The sequence below is a fragment of the Drepanopeziza brunnea genome (assembly GCF_022702325.1).
Source record: "Drepanopeziza brunnea f. sp. 'multigermtubi' strain 214-2 chromosome Unknown ctg8, whole genome shotgun sequence".
In the NCBI taxonomy this organism is placed as follows: domain Eukaryota; kingdom Fungi; phylum Ascomycota; class Leotiomycetes; order Helotiales; family Drepanopezizaceae; genus Drepanopeziza; species Drepanopeziza brunnea.
Genome location: NW_027094071.1, coordinates 169,140 through 189,509, shown reverse-complemented (window position 1 = coordinate 189,509; position 20,370 = coordinate 169,140). Strand labels below are relative to the sequence as shown.

At 45.7% G+C, this 20,370-nt stretch overlaps 7 protein-coding genes across 7 annotated transcripts; 3 read left to right on the top strand and 4 right to left on the bottom strand.

Moving 5' to 3' along the window:
* Nucleotides 1-2,538: 2,538 nt before the first annotated feature.
* L3040_005100 (uncharacterized protein) lies at nucleotides 2,539-2,826 on the bottom strand (the record flags this gene model as incomplete). Its single annotated transcript, XM_007290946.1, has 1 exon — nucleotides 2,539-2,826. The coding sequence occupies one exon, from the start codon at nucleotides 2,824-2,826 to the stop codon at nucleotides 2,539-2,541; it is 288 nt and encodes a 95-aa protein (XP_007291008.1).
* A 748-nt stretch (nucleotides 2,827-3,574) lies between these two features.
* L3040_005099 (uncharacterized protein) lies at nucleotides 3,575-4,436 on the bottom strand (the record flags this gene model as incomplete). Its single annotated transcript, XM_007290945.1, has 2 exons — nucleotides 3,575-3,660; nucleotides 3,728-4,436. The coding sequence occupies 2 exons, from the start codon at nucleotides 4,434-4,436 to the stop codon at nucleotides 3,575-3,577; spliced, it is 795 nt and encodes a 264-aa protein (XP_007291007.1).
* An 826-nt stretch (nucleotides 4,437-5,262) lies between these two features.
* Nucleotides 5,263-7,349, bottom strand: L3040_005098 (uncharacterized protein; the record flags this gene model as incomplete). The annotated part of the gene is made up of 9 exons (XM_007290944.1): nucleotides 5,263-5,300; nucleotides 5,361-5,769; nucleotides 5,849-6,075; nucleotides 6,163-6,313; nucleotides 6,379-6,413; nucleotides 6,488-6,540; nucleotides 6,675-6,886; nucleotides 6,957-7,109; nucleotides 7,272-7,349. 9 exons carry the CDS (start codon nucleotides 7,347-7,349, stop codon nucleotides 5,263-5,265), a joined length of 1,356 nt encoding a protein of 451 aa, XP_007291006.1.
* A 2,209-nt stretch (nucleotides 7,350-9,558) lies between these two features.
* Nucleotides 9,559-11,242, bottom strand: L3040_005097 (uncharacterized protein; the record flags this gene model as incomplete). Its single annotated transcript, XM_007290943.1, has 5 exons — nucleotides 9,559-10,511; nucleotides 10,576-10,683; nucleotides 10,739-10,878; nucleotides 10,927-11,046; nucleotides 11,103-11,242. The coding sequence occupies 5 exons, from the start codon at nucleotides 11,240-11,242 to the stop codon at nucleotides 9,559-9,561; spliced, it is 1,461 nt and encodes a 486-aa protein (XP_007291005.1).
* A 3,636-nt stretch (nucleotides 11,243-14,878) lies between these two features.
* On the top strand, nucleotides 14,879-15,235 carry L3040_005096 (uncharacterized protein; the record flags this gene model as incomplete). Its single annotated transcript, XM_007290942.2, has 2 exons — nucleotides 14,879-15,154; nucleotides 15,233-15,235. The coding sequence occupies 2 exons, from the start codon at nucleotides 14,879-14,881 to the stop codon at nucleotides 15,233-15,235; spliced, it is 279 nt and encodes a 92-aa protein (XP_007291004.2).
* A 414-nt stretch (nucleotides 15,236-15,649) lies between these two features.
* L3040_005095 (uncharacterized protein) lies at nucleotides 15,650-15,937 on the top strand (the record flags this gene model as incomplete). Its single annotated transcript, XM_066157218.1, has 1 exon — nucleotides 15,650-15,937. The coding sequence occupies one exon, from the start codon at nucleotides 15,650-15,652 to the stop codon at nucleotides 15,935-15,937; it is 288 nt and encodes a 95-aa protein (XP_066011537.1).
* Nucleotides 15,938-16,035: 98 nt separating this feature from the next.
* Nucleotides 16,036-16,769, top strand: L3040_005094 (uncharacterized protein; the record flags this gene model as incomplete). The annotated part of the gene is made up of 2 exons (XM_066157217.1): nucleotides 16,036-16,120; nucleotides 16,180-16,769. 2 exons carry the CDS (start codon nucleotides 16,036-16,038, stop codon nucleotides 16,767-16,769), a joined length of 675 nt encoding a protein of 224 aa, XP_066011536.1.
* Nucleotides 16,770-20,370: the final 3,601 nt, after the last annotated feature.

Below are 20,370 nucleotides of genomic sequence, written 5' to 3'. Positions count from 1 at the left end.
CTTTAAACGCATAACGAAGCAAAGCTAGCCGTACTTATTGCTTAAGCTAATAGAATCCTTTTTTTTAAACCGTAAAGTTAAGGTCCGATTAAAAAAAGAAATCACGGACACTTACGACGTAAAGTGCGGCACTCCGCAAAGATCTTCGCTATTACCGGTGCTTTACATGCTTTACTTAGCTAAGCTACTCAATTAAGACCGGATATTGCGCTTCGAATACGCTAACGATATTTGCTTATATCGCGTTAATCGCACTTTCGACCGGAATATCGTTATGCTTCGAGACGATATCAATTCTATTATTAAATAAAATAACACTTATAAGATCGCTTTCGCTTCGAAAAAGATCGAAATAATGCATTTCTTTCGCAAGAAAAGCACGTATGCCCTCTTTTTCGTAGTCGATACTATAATTATTCCGTGTATCATTACGGATCTAAAAGACGAAGACATACTTACGATACGATAGCTTAAGGTCTAGTTTAACCGCAAGCTAAAGTTCCGCCGATACGTTCGAAAACGAGCGGCTAAAGCTAAGAAAGTCGCTTAGCACATCCGCAATCTCGCTAAGATAATCTACGGTCCTTTTGCGGCTTTATTGCGTAAAGCAGTTATTACTTGCGTGTTGCCTTCGGTGCTTTACAGCACGAAAGCGTAGTACGCAAAGCGCTATCGCTTAATTTGCAAGTTTAAAAGATTAAAAGTTATTAACGCTCGAATCGAAAAGATAATTGACTTTATTAATAAGACGATAACCCTCGCGGCGCGCAAAGTACTTTCGGTCTAAAAAACGACATTAACGGCAACGCTTTTTCGAGATACCGAGCTTCTTTCCGGCATTGCAGCTTTAAAAAAAGCTAAAGCTAAGTTTGCAATAAAACTAAAGACGGTGAACGATAAGCACTTACTAGTCAGCCGGATACCTTTGCGGATCCGATAACGCAGTCGCGGCGCGAAAACTATTAAGATCCTCGAGATTAAGATCTAAAGATTAAGAACTTTCTTTTTAAACGTTCTTCGCTTTCGCTTTGTCCTTTCGCACTTTATATCGAAGAGCAGACGGGACCCGGCGGACGGCAAAACGAAGAAAGAAGTTGCTGCCGCATTCAAAGCATAATAGCAATAGCTTTCGCTAAAAGACATCACGATCTTTTTAAACGGGTTAAAACAGTACGATTAAAGCAACCGATTAATAAGCTACGAGTACGTAATCTATCGAAGACGATAAGAGACAAGCTACGAGTACGGTTCTATCAACGACTGCTCTTACGTTTTTAACGCAAAAGTGATAAAAGCATAAAAAGGCTTCGAACGAATAATGCACGCTTATCCGACGGCGAGACGGATCTAGCTTTGCATCGATAGCATATCAGTCATTTAATGTCTTCGCGAAAATGCTTTTTTATCATCGCAATAAGCGTTTTTAAACGTTTAAAAAGTGATAAAGACTCGAGACGTGCGAATACGATAGTCTTTAAAGCACATAAGCATTAAAAGAAACGAACGGGCGGATAAGCTTGCAGACTTAAAAGCAAGGAAACCGGATTAAGATACTAATCTAATATCGCAACTTACGATCAGCGGCATCCGCATACTTTTCCGCGATATATAAAATAAAGCACGAGAAGCTTAATAGAGCGCAAGCTCTTTTAAGCTTTTACGCTCGTATCGGAAATAAAGCTTTTTATACTTAATCAAGCCCTTTCCGGAATTAAAACTCTTATAATATATCTTACACAAACTACTTGCGATCCGAACTACGCACGAAGACTTTACTTAATACTATACTAAGTTCTAATATTACGACGCTAACTTAAAGTGTGCTTGCGGCAAACGCAAGTCCTTTTTGCATATAGCCTTTTGCCGATTCACGCAACGACGCTTCTTTTCTTAGCTTTATAAGACCCGACCGCAGACCTTTCCGAGCACGATCTCGGAAGCTTACGACTTCCTTAAAGGTTTCCTTAACAATCCGGCCGATTTTCAAGCCTTCTTGACTATTACGGAGTTCTACTTTAAGCATTACACCTGATAAAAGTGCTACTCTAGCCAATTAATACTGCTTCGGTAAAGAGAACGAAGTACGCTCCGCTTTACTTAAGCTGTAAAAGCTCGTTAAATCAACCGCGTCACGGGACTAAGACTTTAAGATAGCGTAATACGCTTTCGAGGGAATTCTTTTTAGCACTAGTATATTATATTAGGTTTTCTTTTAAAGTTTAAGCTTTCGTATTCACTTTTTCTTTTGTACTCGGCTAACCTCGGTCCGGCCTTGATTCCTGTCGCTACGCGACGTAAACAGTTCGCCTTTAGCTAGCTATAGCAATTTGTATATGCTTGACTCTCTCTTTTATAGTTTTCCCTTGATGAAAGGTTTCTTTTTATATAATCTATCTTATTTATAAGAGAAGGGCGCATGCGACAATAGCCTTCGCTACAACACTTTGAATTGCTTTCTAAAGCCTTCTTGTATGTAATTCCTTAGCTTAGCACGTCGCCGTACCCCATAAGAGGTCCCAGGGCGGCAAGCTTCGCCTGCTACCCGCCCGACGTAAATAAATACAACAACAACAAAAATTCCCACGAGACTTTGGACCACAGCTTGAAGGCTGCGCGAGCGGCGGTAACGGCCTTATCGAGGTCCTCTAATGTAGCAATGGGGACGGAGGGGAGGATCTCTCGGTTGGAGGGGTTGATGCCCCAGCGGTGATGTTCGGTGTCGGGGAATTCAGCGTTGATACAGTGGTTGAAGGTTACAAAGTTGAAGGATCCGATGGTGCAGGTGCAGGTGGAGGTGGAGATAGCGGTGGAGGTAGAGGCAGACATGTTGAGGCGCGTGTTACTGTTTGATTCTAATTCCAGTGTTCAAGAGGATAGAAGCCGATTGAGGAGGGTATTTGCTGAGGAAGAAGATGATGTAGGAAGTGCTGCCTCCTTGTCCTAAGTACGTACAGATACTCAAGCAAAGTATTATAATAGTCGTCGTCCCTGCCTTTCTACAAATTCGCCTCCCTCGGTGACTTATAGCTTGGCTTGGGACATAAGGCAACACGACGCATAGGATGTGCGCTTCCCTTTCTTTTTTCTCCATCTCGTGCGTCTGATACCGAGAGAGAAGTTACATTGCCGACTGTACACACAACGCCGTGAACCGTCACACATGGACCGGATGCCAACCAAGTATGACAAAGTCCGGCGTCTCTAGTCTTTGGCCCCGAGCTCCACCAGTAATTGTTATCTCGATATACTTGTCATCTCTCGACCAAGAGGCAGAGGTCATAGAACTGCATCTTCATCGGAAACTCTCAAGTGCAAACACCAGCGTGCATCTGACAGGGCCGACGGGGGGTGATCTCCAAGGCATCGAGAGTAAGCGATCGCGTTTGACTGCGGACCCAAGCCAGAGAGAGTCTGGAGTATGTATCCAAGGTTGAGTTCCCATCTTCCTATAAATCGATCCATATCCTGCTATCTCACGTTATTTCATAAACATATGCCTCTCGTTATATATATATACACACGCAATGACCTCGGAGCCCACCCAGCCAGCCAGCCCCGAGATCCCTTTCCGTTGTTACTGGTTCCTCACCACATCTCCCCTCTTCCCTCCTTCTGGAGGCGGCGGAGGAACCAAAAGCTTCTTCTCCTGTCCCAGGACCACTGCAATCGCCGGTCAGCAACCACCCCAGAAATCCTCATCTGCGCACAGAGAGGCAGAAGAACTCACGTCTCTGGTAGAGGACATAACTCGTAACAATCAGAATCGGCATCGCCACAATGGCAGCCGAAACTTTCCTCGCAACCGGCTTGTAGTTCTTGGGCAACGCTCGACTCCCGCTGCTTGTGTTCGGTCTTGCACCCGCTCTCGTAGATATGTCCGACACGATGGCCGAATTCAGTTCTCGCAACGGAACGTGGGCTTTCGACGCCGGAGGTGGAGGTGAAGGCGGGCTCATATTCACCGGGGGCGGAGGGTTGACGGGAGCTGGTTTTGCAGCATTCGCCGCACGAGTCGTAGGGGGAGGCGCAGATGATCTGGGCTGTATATCCTCTAGTGAAGCGTTGGACGCAATAATCCTCGGCGCTGCCTCCGATAGGTTTTTGGGTGTTTGTTCCACAACATTCTGCGCAGGGCTCTCGGGCACAGAGGCTTTCCTGGATTCCAATCCCCTCACTTGTTCTAATATCTTCGACGTCGTAGTCGTTGACGGTATCCTCGTCGCCGCAGACGGCTCGACAGTCTTCGATACGGGTTTCTTGACCGCGGTAACCTTTGCAGAGATCACCGGCGTAGCTTTCCCCTTCTTCGCACCCGCTTTTGTTGATTTTGTCCTCGTCGTCGACGTCTGCGCGCTGTCTGGTATATCTACCTCCACAGGATCGGATATCACTTTCTTCGGCCTACCCCGCTGTTTCTTGACGATTTCTGCGGACATTATGCGAAGTGATTGGTCTTGTTGGGTCTGGTGCAGGAGTGCAATTCGTTGGGCAGAGACGGGGAAATTCTACTTAGCAGTACGCGTCGGCTGCGAGACCGCGTTCTAGCCGCGATTGACCCTCTTTTCATCAACGTGACAGCCTTTGCCTGTACCGCAACGACAACGACGTTCAGCAAATCGATAAAATGGGATTAATCATGAAGATACATGCCTAAATCAATTAAGAGAAATAAGGCATCAATATATTTCGTTATTTACCTTAATCTTTTGATTTCGTTATCGTTCTTGCGCATGGATCTTTCACGAAACTGACGCGAATCCTTCTAGTGACTCTTTACCACCTTAGGATCCTAATCTATATCCTGGATTTGATGTTATTTGTTGACTTTCCATTCTACTCGTTTCTGGGATTGCCTCGTCCACGTTTCTTTATATATACTTACGGCGCATATGAATTTGTGAATCTCCTTCTCTTCCAACAGCTGGTCTTCACGGCAGCATAATCTCGAGAGAAGTTGGACATCCTACTCAAACAAAACCTCCGTCAACGCCTCATTGCCGCCAATATCAGACTTCTCGCTTATTTCACGCTCGACGATTACACGGGGATGGGAATGCTAGAAAGAAGCTTCCATTATGCGCAAACGCTATTATCCGCCGCGTCCTGACTCCATGGACATGATCAACAACCATACGAAAGTTCGTTCTCCCGAAAGAGGAGAGTTAAAGCTGCTCCGCTGAGGTGGAAAGGCTGATGCTCCTGGTTCTCAACCCTCGCTACATTTCCACGCAAAGGTTCTTGCTATAAATACGATTGAGATCTTCAATAAGACGGCACCATCAAGCGATCAATATCCGGGCCTGCAATCGTCAGCTACCAAATCTAAAGACGCTCTCCGGGGGTCGAGGGGAAAAACTCACCCCATCCACCCTCGTACGCCTCAAACTTCACAGTATTCTTCCCGGCCTTCAACGGCACCGTCAACAGACTATCCATGGGCTTACCCCCTGACGTGGGCACAAACGCCATCACCGTGGTCACATCGTTGACAACCACGGTCGCATAGCGCTGCGTTTTATCCCCATTGACATAATGCACCCTGATCGTGCTATTCGTCGGCTGGATACTCGTCACCTCCATCGTCAGTGTGCCACCGGTTGAGCCACCGATGTAGCCTACGCTCTTTCCACCCGAGCAAGGTTTGCAGTCGATGACTTTGGCCCCGTTGGCGAGGATGTTGGTGCTGGCCTCTGCTTCGGTGCTAGTCTCCTTAGGGCCAGCAGCCCATGTTCCGGCGGAAATGTCCAGGACCCAATTCACTTTGTCCTCCTACGTCCTTGTGAGATGCTGTCTTCCTCGATGATTTCTGCGGTTGGAGACGGAGATGGAGATGGGATAGGTGACATACCATACTAGCAGTCGTGCCCGACAGCTTAAGCGGTAGCCACACATACGTTGAAGTCATCAAGTTTTCCTTCTTCCATCTATCGCCCATGTACATCACGACCCCATTGACATTCACGACAGCCGCTGTCTGCGAGCTAAACGTCTTGGACCCGACAGGCACGAACGGGGTCCATGATGACCAGGGGCCGCTGAGGGAGCTTGCTGTGCAGTATTCATTGTCATTTGGATCTTTCTCTTCGTCAGCTCTCTCTTCTTCTTGATAGCTTACTTTGCATTATCTCTCCCACGATTATCGCATGAATGTGGACCACGTACCCCACCCAGTCAGGCGCGACGCAAACATGAAATAAGTGCCACCCTCCTTATAGATTGCCGACGCTTCGTAGGATTCTTTGAAGAGATGCACGGGCGAGTCCACCGTAAGGTAATCCTTGGAGAGTTTGTTGATGCGAAGACCGTTTTTGCGCTGAAGTTGTCACGTTATCAGCTCTTTGCCTTTTTTATGTGCTCATCAGGATAGGCGAGACTCACATCCTCCGTAAGCAGGTAAGCGGTGCCGTCGGTATCTACACTTCATCAGCTTGCCCTTGTCCTCATTGCCGGAATTTTCATGTCTCTGGGAATCAGCATGCATACATACCTTTGAAGAGGTTCATATCCCGACTCTGGAAGCCCAGCGGCTGTACCGATCCCCTATCACGCTTTTCATCAGTCCTCTGCTCTCTCGATTCTCCCTTGCCTCCTTGCCCTTCTTGCCCTTCTTCCCCTTCTTCCCCTCCTCTCCCTCTTCTCCCCCCCCAACAAGAAAACAAAAAGACACAACTCACATATATTTATAATCCCCACAGATGCTATCACTCGTCGCCACGCCCGCCTTGGCCTCCTTATAATCGTGGCTATCGATATGCATCCACATCACATACGTGCCCGTCTCCTCGTTGAAGATCACATGCGGCCGCTCCACCACGCGGTTTGGGCCCAGATCGCCGTCGTTCTCCAGCTCCAGGACCTCGTTGACGAAGGTCCAGCTCACGAGATCCTGCATGGAAGGTCAGTAAGGTAACAACAAGACCCCGTCGTTCGCTAAGATGGGGTCGCTCGGGACATACCGTCGACGAATAGCAGTTGATACTCTGGTACGCGGAGCCGTTCAGCTTGTTCTCCCCGATCATGTAGTACACGGAATCGACCTGGATGATGCCGCCGCCGTGGGCCTGCATGTGCTGGTTCGTGCCAGCCGCGGTGATGGTGGCGCCAGGTACCTATGCGTGTTGTGTTAGCTAGGGGGGGTTTCTTTTTTTTTTTTTTTTTTTTTCCTCAAATACATCATCCCATTCTCCATTTCCCTCCACACGGGAGAGAGAGGGGGGGGGGATTTGAAGGATGGAGTTGGAATTGAAGATGGGATTAGAATCGGTACTCACGATCTGCTTGCTCGCCTCGACCCATCCCGCCAGGAACGCGAGACTGAGCGCGAAGGGATACGCCGTGAGGAAGACCATGACTGACTGGCTGGCTGGGTTGTTATTCTAACTGAATCTTGCGGATGGATGCTGCTGCTCGTTTTTTCGACTCCCGAGACGAAAAATAGAACACAATCTAGTCACTCCTACACCACGTCGAATAAACAAGTCAAAAAATAGGCAAACGCATGTATCTATGGATCCCGCGTTGAGTTCGTCCGTTCGTTCATTCGTTCGCCTGGGGATATGTATGTAGTAGATAAAAACCTCCCGAAAGTAAATGCAAGATGAGGAAACAATGGAAAGAAAGGAGAGAAAGGAAAAGTAAAGAACTAAACTTTCCCCTCTTCTTTCTTTCTAAATTACCTTGCTTTAGGCTCAAGGATAGATCCGAGTAGTACAAACTAACCCAAGCAGGCGCTCACGTGACACACATCGTAATATATAAATTTAAATTCTCTTCGTATATATGGGGGGGATGGAAGGATAGGTGTTTGGGACTAATGAAACCCCCTTCGAAACCTCGACCACGGATCCCGGTTCTCGATTCTCGGATCGTTCCCGCTGATAAGATGCTACGTAAGTGGGCAGGTAAGTACCGGTAGTGAGTGAGTGTAATGGTAAGCGAGCGAGCTCGATCTTCTTGCGTTCTTCGATCCCTGAATGATTTTGGAAAAATACGTAGTAGCTGTTGAGACGGACAGGTGGATGGATGGATGGGACCTCGAACGGATGCCGATCGAACACCGCGAGTCGAACATCGGAGATCGAAAATCGTAAATTGGAAAAAAAAAAAAAAAAAAAAAAAAAAAGAAAGGCAAAAAAAAAGGCAAAAATATTACTAGGATAGGATAAGCGAGCGAGCGAGATACGGAGTGAAAGTTCGTATGTGTGTATTTCAGGTACGAAGTACCTATATATGCGCGTTTCTCCGTCCGGGGGGCGATGGCTTCTCTATTCCCAGCCAGCCAGCCAGCCACTCCCTTTTTTTTTTGGTTTCCTCCCTCGGTCCTTTACTTTCCTCTACGGACTTCACTGTACTTGACGGACTTTACTTGACTTTACGGACTTCACTTCACTTTACCTCTTTACGTAGTAACTTTTGCACTTGGACCTCGGATCCTAAGCGAGCGAGCGAGCGAGCGAGAGACAACCCCCATCCCCCGCTTTGAACCCAACCCAACCGAACCGAACCGAACCGAACCGACCGACCCGGAATCATGGGATGAGCGGGTCACGCGCGCGCAGACGAGGCGCGGAGAACGGTGCGGCTAATTTAGTATGTACAGTAAGTACAGTAAGTACTACGTAAGTAGTATTTACCTACGCTCGGATACGTCATGATTCCAGATAAAGTAGTAGTACGGTACTACGTATCTTTGAGCCAGTATTTTTATGTCCTGTCCAACACGGAGAGCTGACAAGGCTTTGAGCCATTCAGAAACTACTACTACTACGTACTACTAGGTAGTACAGCTCTGTGATCTATGCGGCTAGACTGGGTCCGTCTTCTACGTACCGGTATTCAGAGGGGAACTGTAGCTTGCCTTTTTAGCCTTTGGCTTTGGTTTTTAGCTTTGGGTTTACCTTCGGTTTGAGCTTCGGTTTTAGCTTCGGTCTGGATGGTAAAGTATGTATTTGTTTTGAGTTGTTTTATGTTGCGGAGGGGGGTGAGGTAATGAGGGGTTGAGGGAAGTGAGTAGACGAGGAAGGAAGCGTATATATAAGGCGAAGTGAGACAGGTGTTGTTGTTTAGGGAGGTATACTTGGATGAGTTTCCGGCTTGACATTGACTTAGGGACTAGAATAAGTATTCTGTTCTGTATTTTATATATATGTGTGTGTGTGTACCTGTGTACCTACCTACTTATACCCTCGAATATCCCAAACGGCGTGCTTACGCGCACCAGTAAGGGAGACCGGGCCGGGAGATCTATCCGCCATGGAAAGGGGGCCGAGGCGGGAGTCTCTATCAGAAATGCTTCTGTTTCGACGGATGATTGATTACTCCCGTATGAATGGGAACAGCTGCGGAAGGAATCTGATACTTCGCGGGTTGCCTTGCAAGCGCTCTTTGTTATCGAGGCACACCGGCCAATTAATGCCTTCAAGCTTGAGCACAGCAAGTCCGGAATAGCCAGGTCCGACTTCGATACGATGGGTCAATGGCCAGAGAATGCCCGTATGGAGGAGCGAGTTGGACAGGAAATTCACTCCCACTAGTATCTATCTATCTAGTACCTACTCCCTACTGCAAATCCACCACCAGCGCCTCAGAGGCCGCAACGTCCAGGCTGACCTGCCCACCGGTGACAGCAACCTTCTCAACCTTGTCAGAGCCGCTCGATACACACGTCTCAGCAGCAAACTCTAATCCCCCAAACGTAACACTCCCGGCCGCCCCTTGATCAGCCCTCGCGTTGGCACTCGCGGCGCTCAGTCTCCGGGCGCCCACGCTCGCCACAGCTCCCAATCCACTCAACACAAACGTCTGGCTAGCCCTCGTCCCCGACCCATCAAAGAACTCGGAATTGTACAGCACCGCTCTCAGCGGCCGCCCCTGCTTGTCGTAGACGACGTAGACCGCAAACGCGTCCTTCCCAGCGTCCAGCGCGTGAATCGACGCACCACCCGCCATGGCCCTCGTCGCCGCATACGCCCCGTAGTAGGGGGCCCCGATCGCGTGCCGGCCCCACCAGCAGTAGTAGCAGTTCCCCATCGTCCCGTGGTGGAAGTACGTCCGCTTGATCCCGGCCGCGGAGGCCCGCAGCGCGTAGTCCATCGTCCACAGACTCGCGCCGAAGAGCGGGCTGGTCTTCGCTGCTCCGCCGCCGGACACGCTGTTCGTCTCGCCCAGGACGTAGTCCTTGCCCGCGGACGTGGCGGCCGCGATGTCAGCCGCGAAGGTGTCCACGTTGGCGGCGATGCGGGTGTGCGACATGAGCGAGTCGACCGTGCCGCCGGGGTAGTTGTGGTGCGCGTAATTGTGGATATAGGATTTGACGCTGTCGTTCTGCGACGCGATCAGTCCTTCGGCGCCCCAGGTTGAAGGCGCTTCGTTCCAATTGCCGGCTTGGAAGAGGGCCTTGATGCCTAGAGTCGCGCCGACTTCAAGGATCCAGTCGTTCTGCGATGCGGCGTCGGCAGAGGGGTCCCAGGCTGGAGCTTTGACGGCGATAGGCTGGCCGTTTCTTAAGTAGTCTGTGGAAAGAAGTCTGTTAGTCGCAAGCTCTCTGCTGGGGTCCCGGCGGTGGGCGGGATTTACAATCAGGCTCGTTGCCGAGCTCGATGGCTCTCAGGTTAGGGATATTGGCTGTAGCCACTTTGGCTGCCTCGATGGTGTTGGCGATGTCGTCTTTGCCGCGGTTGAGACCTGGAGATTGACAGTGAGCAAAGGTTTCAGACAGATAGGGAGGAGAAAGACTGACCGACTACCACCGTACCTTCGTATGTCCCCGCCAATGTCATGAACGAAGGCCCGAATTTCAGGTCTTCTGGTGCATCTGCAGGATCTGCGACCGTATACACCACGTACTCAGAAATCGCGGGATCATATACTGCGCGGTCTCTGCATTGTCATTAGTGATGCGCCTCCGACATTATCGGGAGGACTTACTGTGTCGTGCCGCCAATCCGGATCGGAGGCCATGTGCCCGTCAAGTCTTGAAAATTCTTCAAGCATTGGTTCGTTGCACTGACATTGAGGAAGTAGGAAGGGAAGGCGAAGAATTCAAAACTGTTTCTGATCAGATAATGGCTGATCGGGGTTCCTCGTTGTGACAGGAGACTCACGATACTCCCACAGGCGCAGGATCCAGCGGTGCAGCCCCATTCGGAGGAGATGATGGAACTGCATACGTGACTGTGGCACACTCTACTCGCACGAGAGCAGGAAGGAGAAAGCCGACAGCTTGCTTTCGCGAGAAAAACATGGCGCGAATGAAATGATGGATGTAGGGTAGAATCAAATGAGAATAGAGTCGCTGTCAGTTCAATGCAGAAACCACACGACTTCTTTTATTATGACTTCGTCTCGAATTTTCCCTACCCTCCCTCTAAGCGAACTCCCTGTTCCGGATCATGGGTACCCCGGATATTCTAACATCGCTGCAATAGGCAGCAGCCTCGCTCGATTCGTGGAAGTTTTTCCGTGTCGTGTCCCTTCCGGTCTCCGGACATGAGAGCCGAACTTTACATCCTGGCGAGGCGCAGAGACGGGGAGTCGGGGATCCTTCGATTGCCGCTACTATATATAGTTGTACTACGTAGTAGTACTAGGTACGTACTACGTAATAGGGGCCGATGCAGCTCGAACTCCCCAGCCAATTTATGATACGGTCATACGTAGTACGTTTTTTCGTAAAAAGATTATTTTCGGACCTCGAGGTTCTGCAGGTACTACCGGTACGTAGTAGTACGTACTGTACGTAGTACGTAAGTCGGTGTTCTCCTGAACGTTTCCTAGCCTCTCCGTGAAACGAGAGGGTAAGGCTCGCGAGAGGCGATCTAACTTTTGCTGGAATACTTGGTGGAAGGCTTCGACGATAAGCATGGGCACCGTCTGCTTGTTCTTCTACGTACTACGTAAGTATGATGCTTCGTGAAACTTGTCTATAAAATTAGTATCATAATAAGAGTAGTAGTACTACGTCGCAGGCGTAAGTATTACCCCTCGAGGGTAGGGTAACCAGGGGGTTTAAAGTAGAAACTAAACTTTTGAGGCACCCTCGAGGGGTAATACTTAGGCCTGTACCGTGGGTATGTAGAGAGTGATGACGATTCGCCGATTTTTCTATGGTAAGTACAGGCTGCTATTATTCGACTGTGAACCGCTCGAGCTAGGTCTAAGGTCGCTATATCTAGGTCTGAGATGTGAACTCGGAATTGAACGATCTTGGATCGCTCAGGTCCTACTATTACAGTAGAGCTGGATGAGCCTTAGATAGGAGCAGGAGTGGTAGGTCTACCGACAAGAGAGACCGCAAGTTTATCACATTGTCGTCGCGTCACGGTCCGCTGTCATTCAAAGGAGCTGTCGATCGTATTTTCAAGGGAGTAAACGATTAACTTGATGGAAGAATGCGCTGGGGGGATGCCGAATGACCGACCACACTGGTTACATTGGGTAGTACGTAAGAATTTCAAGGCGATGAGAAGGAAATGGGCGAGACGCATTATGCAGGGAAAAAGGATAAATTTTTGTGCCTTTCATGATTGAGGTAATTTCTTAGGCTGCTATGTTTCGGCTTCTGGAACATTGTGGAGCGAGGGCAGAAGTAACATGATTCGAATTCAATAAGGTCTTCAAATAGCAAGTTCAAGACAATAAACGTTTGTAGTGCACCCTATCCGTGGTCGAGCATGTATTATATTAACAATCGATATTTTTACGGCCTTTCACGTCCACGCGCTTTTAGTGACAGTCAAATCCCTTGCATAAGACTAAATTCCTGTGGCCTCAAGGGCGATCAAAGGTTATGGAGATCAAGCAAACTTGAACCTATCACGAAGAAATGTAATTCTACTCAGTATGAACCAAGCCGCAAGCATGTACAGCTCACCAGGCCAATAAACATCAAAATCATATAATCACTCACAAACAAGCTCTCACATCCACCCCCCCTCTCCCCCCAAAAACAAGCCCATTCCAGATCCCCGAAAATGACTTCTCTATGCCCTGATATCGCATGATGGGCAGTCGGGCGGAGAAGCAAGAGCGGGACGAGATCGTTGCCGACGCGAGAAACCAAGACATGCACCTCAGAATATCACTTTCCAACCTCGACGATTTCTTGACTCCTCTCACCGAAACATTTGAAGCCCCTGATTGAAGATCCAAACACGCGTTGATGCTTGTCTCACTGGCGCTTTTGTCGTATAGACATGCCGAGATTCCACATTTCAAGATTGCAAATGATATTTGCCTACTCGCGGGTTGTATCTCGAAAGAAAGATCAGAAAGACGCTCGTCCTGATGAGGAGCCAGCATGGTGTTCCTCAACCTCTACCTGAAGGAAGGGAACATTGCGTGAGTTGAAAACACTGGGAGGGCTGTTTATATGCCCAGAGGTCTAAGCGATGGTGGGGAAATTTTTGCCAAAGCTCTGCAGACGAAATCGGGTGGGCAACGACGACTGGAAAAAAAAGCGGCCCATTAAATAGTAAGACATGGTGAAAAGAAAATTCTTTGGACTACATAGAAAAGCTTGCTTGCTTTTGATCCCGATAGATCTGTTATTCGCCTTTAAGCGGGATGATAAGTTTACTTTCAAAAAAAATCACTGGACCGGCTTCCGGGGCCAATGAAGAAAACCTTTGTTCCGGAACGGGGAATTGAACCCCGGTCTCCTGCGTTCACATCGGTCGCTACGATCGTTGAGAGGCAGAAATGCTAGCCACTACACCATTCCGGATTTCTACAGATAAACGGAATATTTTGCGTTATCTATTTATCAAAAATTTATCCGGAAGTGGGGCAAAACGAAAACTTCGGGCCGACGAATTCTTGAGAACATGAAATGGAGGAATCTACACGCGACCAGGACCAAAGTAGATGATTCATTATTACCTTTCCATTGTAGTGCATTATGCTACCAATTTTCGGTTTTTAATTATATAGGAGATCTTGAAATTGGGAGCCGAAGCACCGAAGGGTAGATGGGAAGATGTGACAGGGATTGGCTGGTGCTTCAATTGGTCTACGTTTGCATCTTGCGATAATTCAAATCTTCGCAGTAGGCAAATGGATGCCGATTTTTGTACACTGACTTTTCACGAAGGGGAGAGATTATAAAAGGCAGGTTTTGCATAAGAGGATTACTTAGATTATTTTAAGCGATAATTCTCAAACCACTTTCGTCGCTAAAATCACCTTCTTTTTGGAGACCAATTAAAGGAGTACTTTTAAACCCAAGAGACACGATGATAGCGGCTTTGAATGCGGCCGCTTTCATTATTTTATCACAGGTTAGCAAAGTAAGGTTGATGGAAGATTATGATCAGAACGCTCTCCGTCAAATATATATCCGCCTAATTGATTGCTCGTTACCTGGCACGGCATAGAAATAGTGGTCGGCCTGGACTCGCAGCTCGAGCAATATATGATAGCCCAACTTTCTCCGTAAATCAGAGCCCTTGAAAATGCTCTTAAAATATGGTTAGGAGACCATTTGCTCTTTAAGCTGCTTTATGAGAAGAGGTGTCAGTAAATGGGAGATGGAGGAGAGGACACTTTACGTCATCATTATCACTAGCTCGTACCTTGAACTATATAGCCTTCCCGCCTTCCATAGATAATAATCATCCTCTTATCCCCCCTCTTGATCCTCCCTCTTTTCTGTATCTGCAAAAACCGATCGTCTGGGCCACGCTAGATTGACCATCAGTGTGGAGACCGGCTGTACGGAGTAAGCATAAACGATATGCTTAATCTATGGGTCCGTGCGCACTCAAGTCTTGGTCTTTCCTTGGCACAAAAGTTCAGTTCTGTCCCATCATACCACGTTCTTTAATCTGATTTTGATTTTTCGGCAACCAATTCATAAATCACCAGTTGACGTCCACCCACGATGTCTGGTATCAACCCCAAGGCTCGAGGAGAGGTCAATGACGCGCTCATTAGCGCCGGGAGCGACGCCGTTGGAATGATGGTTGACGCTGCCAACTACTCTCTTATCGACCGTCGCAAGAACCAAGATGAACACGCAAAACGCGAGCTTGCAAAAGAGGCGGCTACGGAGGAGGTGACTAAGGAAGAGGCGACAAAAGAAGAGGCGGCTAAGGAAGAGGCGACTAAAGAAGAGGCGACTAAGGAGGAGGCAGCTAAGAAGAAGGCTAACCCCGCTGTTCGTGCTCAACTCAACCTTCCACGAAGCTGAATTTTCGGGGTCCAATATATGCTGACGTTTACGGAATCAATACAGTAGCAGAAAGGCGGTGCCTCTGGCTAGACAAAGGCTACCCGGTCCCGAGAGCCTAGAATGATGATCTGCAGGCTAGAAGACTCTCTGATCCACCGGTTCGGCCGAGCTACCACTCCCTGTCAAGAGCACGTGCACCAGGTTGGAAGGCTATGGATACAATCATTTCTCGTATTTTCCTGCTCCTAGGATAAATCAAGTCACTTTTCTAATTATCTCTACTACCAGAGTTCAGCTCTGTCCTACCTGTACTGTACGGAATTAACTCTCGGAGTAACGTTGATCCGTAATCCCCGGAGTCAAAAGCTTCTAAACTCTTGGCAAAAGCTTTTTTTTTGAAAAAAATAAAGAAGGTCGCCCTCGTTAGGGTTAAATATCCCCAATCCCCCAATCCCTCAATCGTTCGCCTTCTCTGACACTATGGACGCCAACGCGCCTATCACCTTTGTCCACGATGCGCAGGCCCAACTTTGGGTCGACAAGATGAAATATACCCACAGCACGGGCCGTCTCTGCCCTGGTGTCTCGACGTTCCCTTGTAAGAAGCTTTCTTGCAAACTCAAAGGTACCTTTCACAATGGCGCATTCAATGCCGGTGTGAAGATGGTTTTCAGCGACAGCACGGCTTCCATGGTTCGTTCCTCTCGTCGTGGCAAGACCTGTGACGATTACGCCGACGAGAAGTCGCTATGGAGGTGGCGGTCCTGAATCTCATCCATGACACGATTGTCGGTTCGATTTCAATTCCGCGAATCCACGCGTGGGGTCCTGATGCTAGGAACCTGCTCGGTCTAGGTCCATTTATCATGATGAACTTCATTGACGGTGTGAGCGCTAGCAACGTTCTTCGGGACCCAAGTGCCGAGCATCCTACCAAGCTCTTGATGGAGGGTATTAGCGATACCGGTAGTGTTATCGATTTTATTAACAGAAAGTTAGCGAACTTTCAGCTTCGAGTGGTCATGCATCGGACCCGCTAAGCTATCCGGCTCGGCACCATGGTGGCTTCTCCAAGAACAGACCCACCAACTGCGGGTGGGATTGCAATACCGATGGTAAAGAGCCGCCGGGCATTGTCTCCCGGTACTTTAAATACCTAGAGATATTTATGCATGTTTTGGAAGAGGAAGAGGCAGAACTGCCAGGACGTGAAGAGAAGGAGCTCTCTAGTCTGGTCAAATGGTCGCAGGCCTCGGGGGCTATGTGGCTGCATATTCTCCTCTTACCCGGCCTCAACGACGAATACATCTTTCCTTTTATACTGCTGCGCCGACACTTATTAGGGACTGCTAAACGGGCTGAGCGTGAGAAGGTATTCGACAACGCAGAAGAGCTTGATTTATTCGCAGCGCGGAAGGTAGGCGAATTGGATGAGTACTATAAAGCCTTGGAGAAAAGAGATAAGGATAAAGAGCTTGTGGACAGTGGGAAAATGACCAATGGGGAGTTCGTTGTAAGGACGAGGGATTCTGCCTGCCGCAATTTATGGCCTCTTGAAAAGTGTACTGTTGGTATCACAGGTGTGATGATGCAAGGTTGAATACGTATTCAAGGTGTAAGTGTGTTCAGTTGGTATTACATGTATTCTTAAGTACGTAAGGTGGTAGCTTCTTATAGCTACCGATGCAAACGGAAAGTATAAACGGGTATCTACGTGACTTAACTTGTTTGACCTATTTGACTGAGTTGACTCAGCTGAGTGTAGTCAACCAAGCTGAATGCTAATTCTAACACTCGCAGTCTTTCTTTCTTGCTAATAGCAAAGTAAGTAAAATGAAAGTGAAAGGAAAAAACTTAAAAACTCCGTACGCTGAGGTAGCTCTTTTAATAAGAAGCATCGAAAACAATCTTTTTCAGCTTTTTCTTTTAACTCAACTTTCTAATTTAACTTTTAGCTTATTCGTATTTAAAAAGGTTTCTAGCGCTTTATTAAATATTCCTTTTGTTATTGCATCGGCGGTATTATGCTCTTTAGTAATCCATCGAACCTTAATAAGCTCTTTCTTTTCGTAAGATTGCTTAAGCGCTATGATGTCGATTATAAAGCGCTTTTCTTTCGTAGTGCTAAGCTTTACTAAGCACTTATAAAAAGAGTAAGAATTAGTAAAGATGATTACTAAAATAGTAGGTAAGCCGAGTTGTTTAATAACTATTGCAAGCGTAGTATTTATTGCAATTGCAATATCTATTCTAGCTATTATATTATATACTTCGAAAGCTAATACGCTTTTAATGACTCGAAAGCATTTTATCGAAGAGTAATGGACGAGGTTGCTTTGCAATTCGATCTCATTAGTCTTTGTATCTTGCTCGGTAGCTAAGATAATCGTGTATTTAATTTAAGAGCTCAAATCTTTATTGTTTGTAAAAGAGCTATCGACGAATACGAATAGCTTAGCTTTTCTTAAAAGAATAAAGATATACCGAATGCTTCGATCTATATTGTCAATCATCTATTAGATTCGCTTATTTAGGTTTTTGATATCTGTTAAAAAAGGTTCTTGATGTTAGGTAACAGTAGAAAGGTCGAAACAAGCTTTTAGTTGATATACTGATGCAATATACGCAGCTCGAGCACGTTGTTTTAAGTATTTTATTTTAAAGTTAAAGCCATTCTCGACCAGTTTAAGCTTCAGCCTTTGCTTTTTCTAAAAGAAAGACATCGAGTTATCGGACGCGTGTTGTCTTAACACTCTCTTATTAAAAGCGAGTTCTTTAATCGTTAAGAGCTTATCCTTTGACTTAGAGTTTAGTTTTGCTTTAATCAATTTATCCTTTTCTTTAGCGGCAAAAGTATCTATAGCTAAAATAAAAATATTATCGGTTTAGAGCTTGATAATCGCGAAATCGTCTTTTTTTAAAATAAAAAGCAAAAAGCAAAGATTAAAGGTGCTAGTAATTATATTTAATCTTTCTTTATAATAAGCGTAATACGTAGCTTACTAATGTGTTCTAGCCTTAAGCACTTCGTATAGCGCTTTTTAAATTATTATAATCGTTTCGAAAGGGTATTTGTCTTTTAGCTTTTTTAGTAAGTGAGCTAAAATCAAGCGATTTAAAAAGTGAGCTAATTAAGTATAAGCTTGTATGATGTTACGAAAGTAGGCCCGGACTCCGAATGATAGCAAAACAAGTGCTAGCGCTATAAGTAATCGTTAGCTAGCCTTTTAGATTATAAGTGATTGAGTAAGAATTGTCGTTTTTCTTTCGTCCGAGTAAGCTTAAATTATTAAGCGTGACTTTTCGAATAAGTTCGCTATAGTCACTCTTTTAACTTTATTTACGAATCTTGAGTTAAAGATCTTAGTATTGTTATGCTTCGTAAAGTCGAATTGTACTAATTAGAATACTTCTTTAGCTATCAATCCTTTTAGCTTTAAGCGTTAAGATTATTAAAATAGCTCGTTAAGCGTCGTGATTTTTTTTTTTAACGCAATTTGATAGCAGTTGCTTTATCAGACAGTTCTTTTCTAGTTAAGAAAGCCTTTGCTTGTGCCTTTTGATCTATAGCTTCCTTTTGCTGCTAGAACGCTTTAAATCTTTCTTTAAATCCTTTTTTTTTTAAGTAAAATTGCTTAAGAGGACGTCGAATTCTAAAACCTCTTTTAAGTGGTGGGATTAATAGAAGAGGAACTATTGGAACTGCTTTAATAAGTAAAGGAATGTAAGCCGAAGGAACTTTAGCTTAGATTAGATTTTAATCTTTTTGCTTTTAGTCTTGCTTTCGGTAATAAGGTTTGATTGCCGTAGATCGAAAATTTTTAAGTCTATTAAGCAGTTGTACCGTACAAGTATAACGGTCTATAGCAATGAGCTTTTAAAGGCTAGTCTAGCGTGGCTTGCCACCTTTAAAAGGGTGCTTTCGCTATATACGAACCTTTGACTAAATAAAAAGGTCTAAAATTAACGTAGTATCAAGTCTATTCTTGGCTGTTAAAGCGTCTTTGACTTTCTTGATTGCTTATATTGCTTTTAATTCAATCATAGCTTTATTGATAGCTTCTCTTCGCTTTTAAATAAAAGGTGAAAGTAAGTCTAGCTTTATAAGATAAAGGTAGGCTTTAAATACTAAAAGTATAAGTACGAAGCTTTTAAGTCTAGCTATATCGTTGATTGCTTTAAAAGCTATTTGCAATAGTTATTCTTTTATAACACTCTCTTCTTTCAGTTCTTTAACTAAGATGTCGTAGATTCGGCGCAATATAGCATAGTACCGTTCTACTTTGCCGACATTATTATAGGCTTTTATTAGTTCTTTTTTTACTTTAATTATTATTAATTTTGCTAGCAATTTGAATTTTAAAGCAGCGAAGTTCGTTCTTAAATTATAGATAACGATGTCGAAAAGACTTAAGTATGTATCAATCTAATAAGCGCGCAACGTGTCTTATGCGGTACGTGCTAACATGTCTTTTAAGAACGCTTTAGCGTTGTAAGCTGTAGCACTATCGATTAGATATAGCACTAGCTTGCTATTTAGATAGACTACATTTACGTATATAGCGTAGTTAAAGTTGTGGTCGTTTTTGATTGTGAATTTAAAAAGGCTAGGTGACTTTGCGTGCAGTTAGCAATAGTAGTAATATTTAATAAAGCGTTTGATAATTGCCGAATTAGCTTCTTCGTCGTTCTTTAAGAGCTTTAATATATCGATTAATCGGCGAGCAGCTAAGTGACTTAAGCGGCGGTGAATTTAGCGTAGCTCTTGCTCTGATAAATAAGACTTAAAGAGCTCTGTTTCCGTAGCTTGGATTTGCAAAAAAGCGTGGCTTAATTTCTTGACCACGAGGATTGATTTGTTGCTTTATATTGGATTGCTTTTAAGCGATTGGGAATATATATTCGTAAGGTCGTAACGTTCGTTAAAGTACTTGCAATTGCAAAACACTCGGTTGATAAAGTATCTGAATTCTGTCTGCTCTTTAATGCTTAAAGGAGCTGATTCTTTTTATAAGATTAAAAAGAATCACGTGCACTAGCTAATTAATAAGCTTACTTGTCAAGTTGAAGGTCTTTTGACTGCTGACATGCTAAGCGAAGCATGCTAAGTGGCTCGTGAACCATGATTCACGAGTGAGCTTCTTTAACTACTACTATTAGCTAATTAAGGTCGATATAGATATACCGACACCGGCAACTCT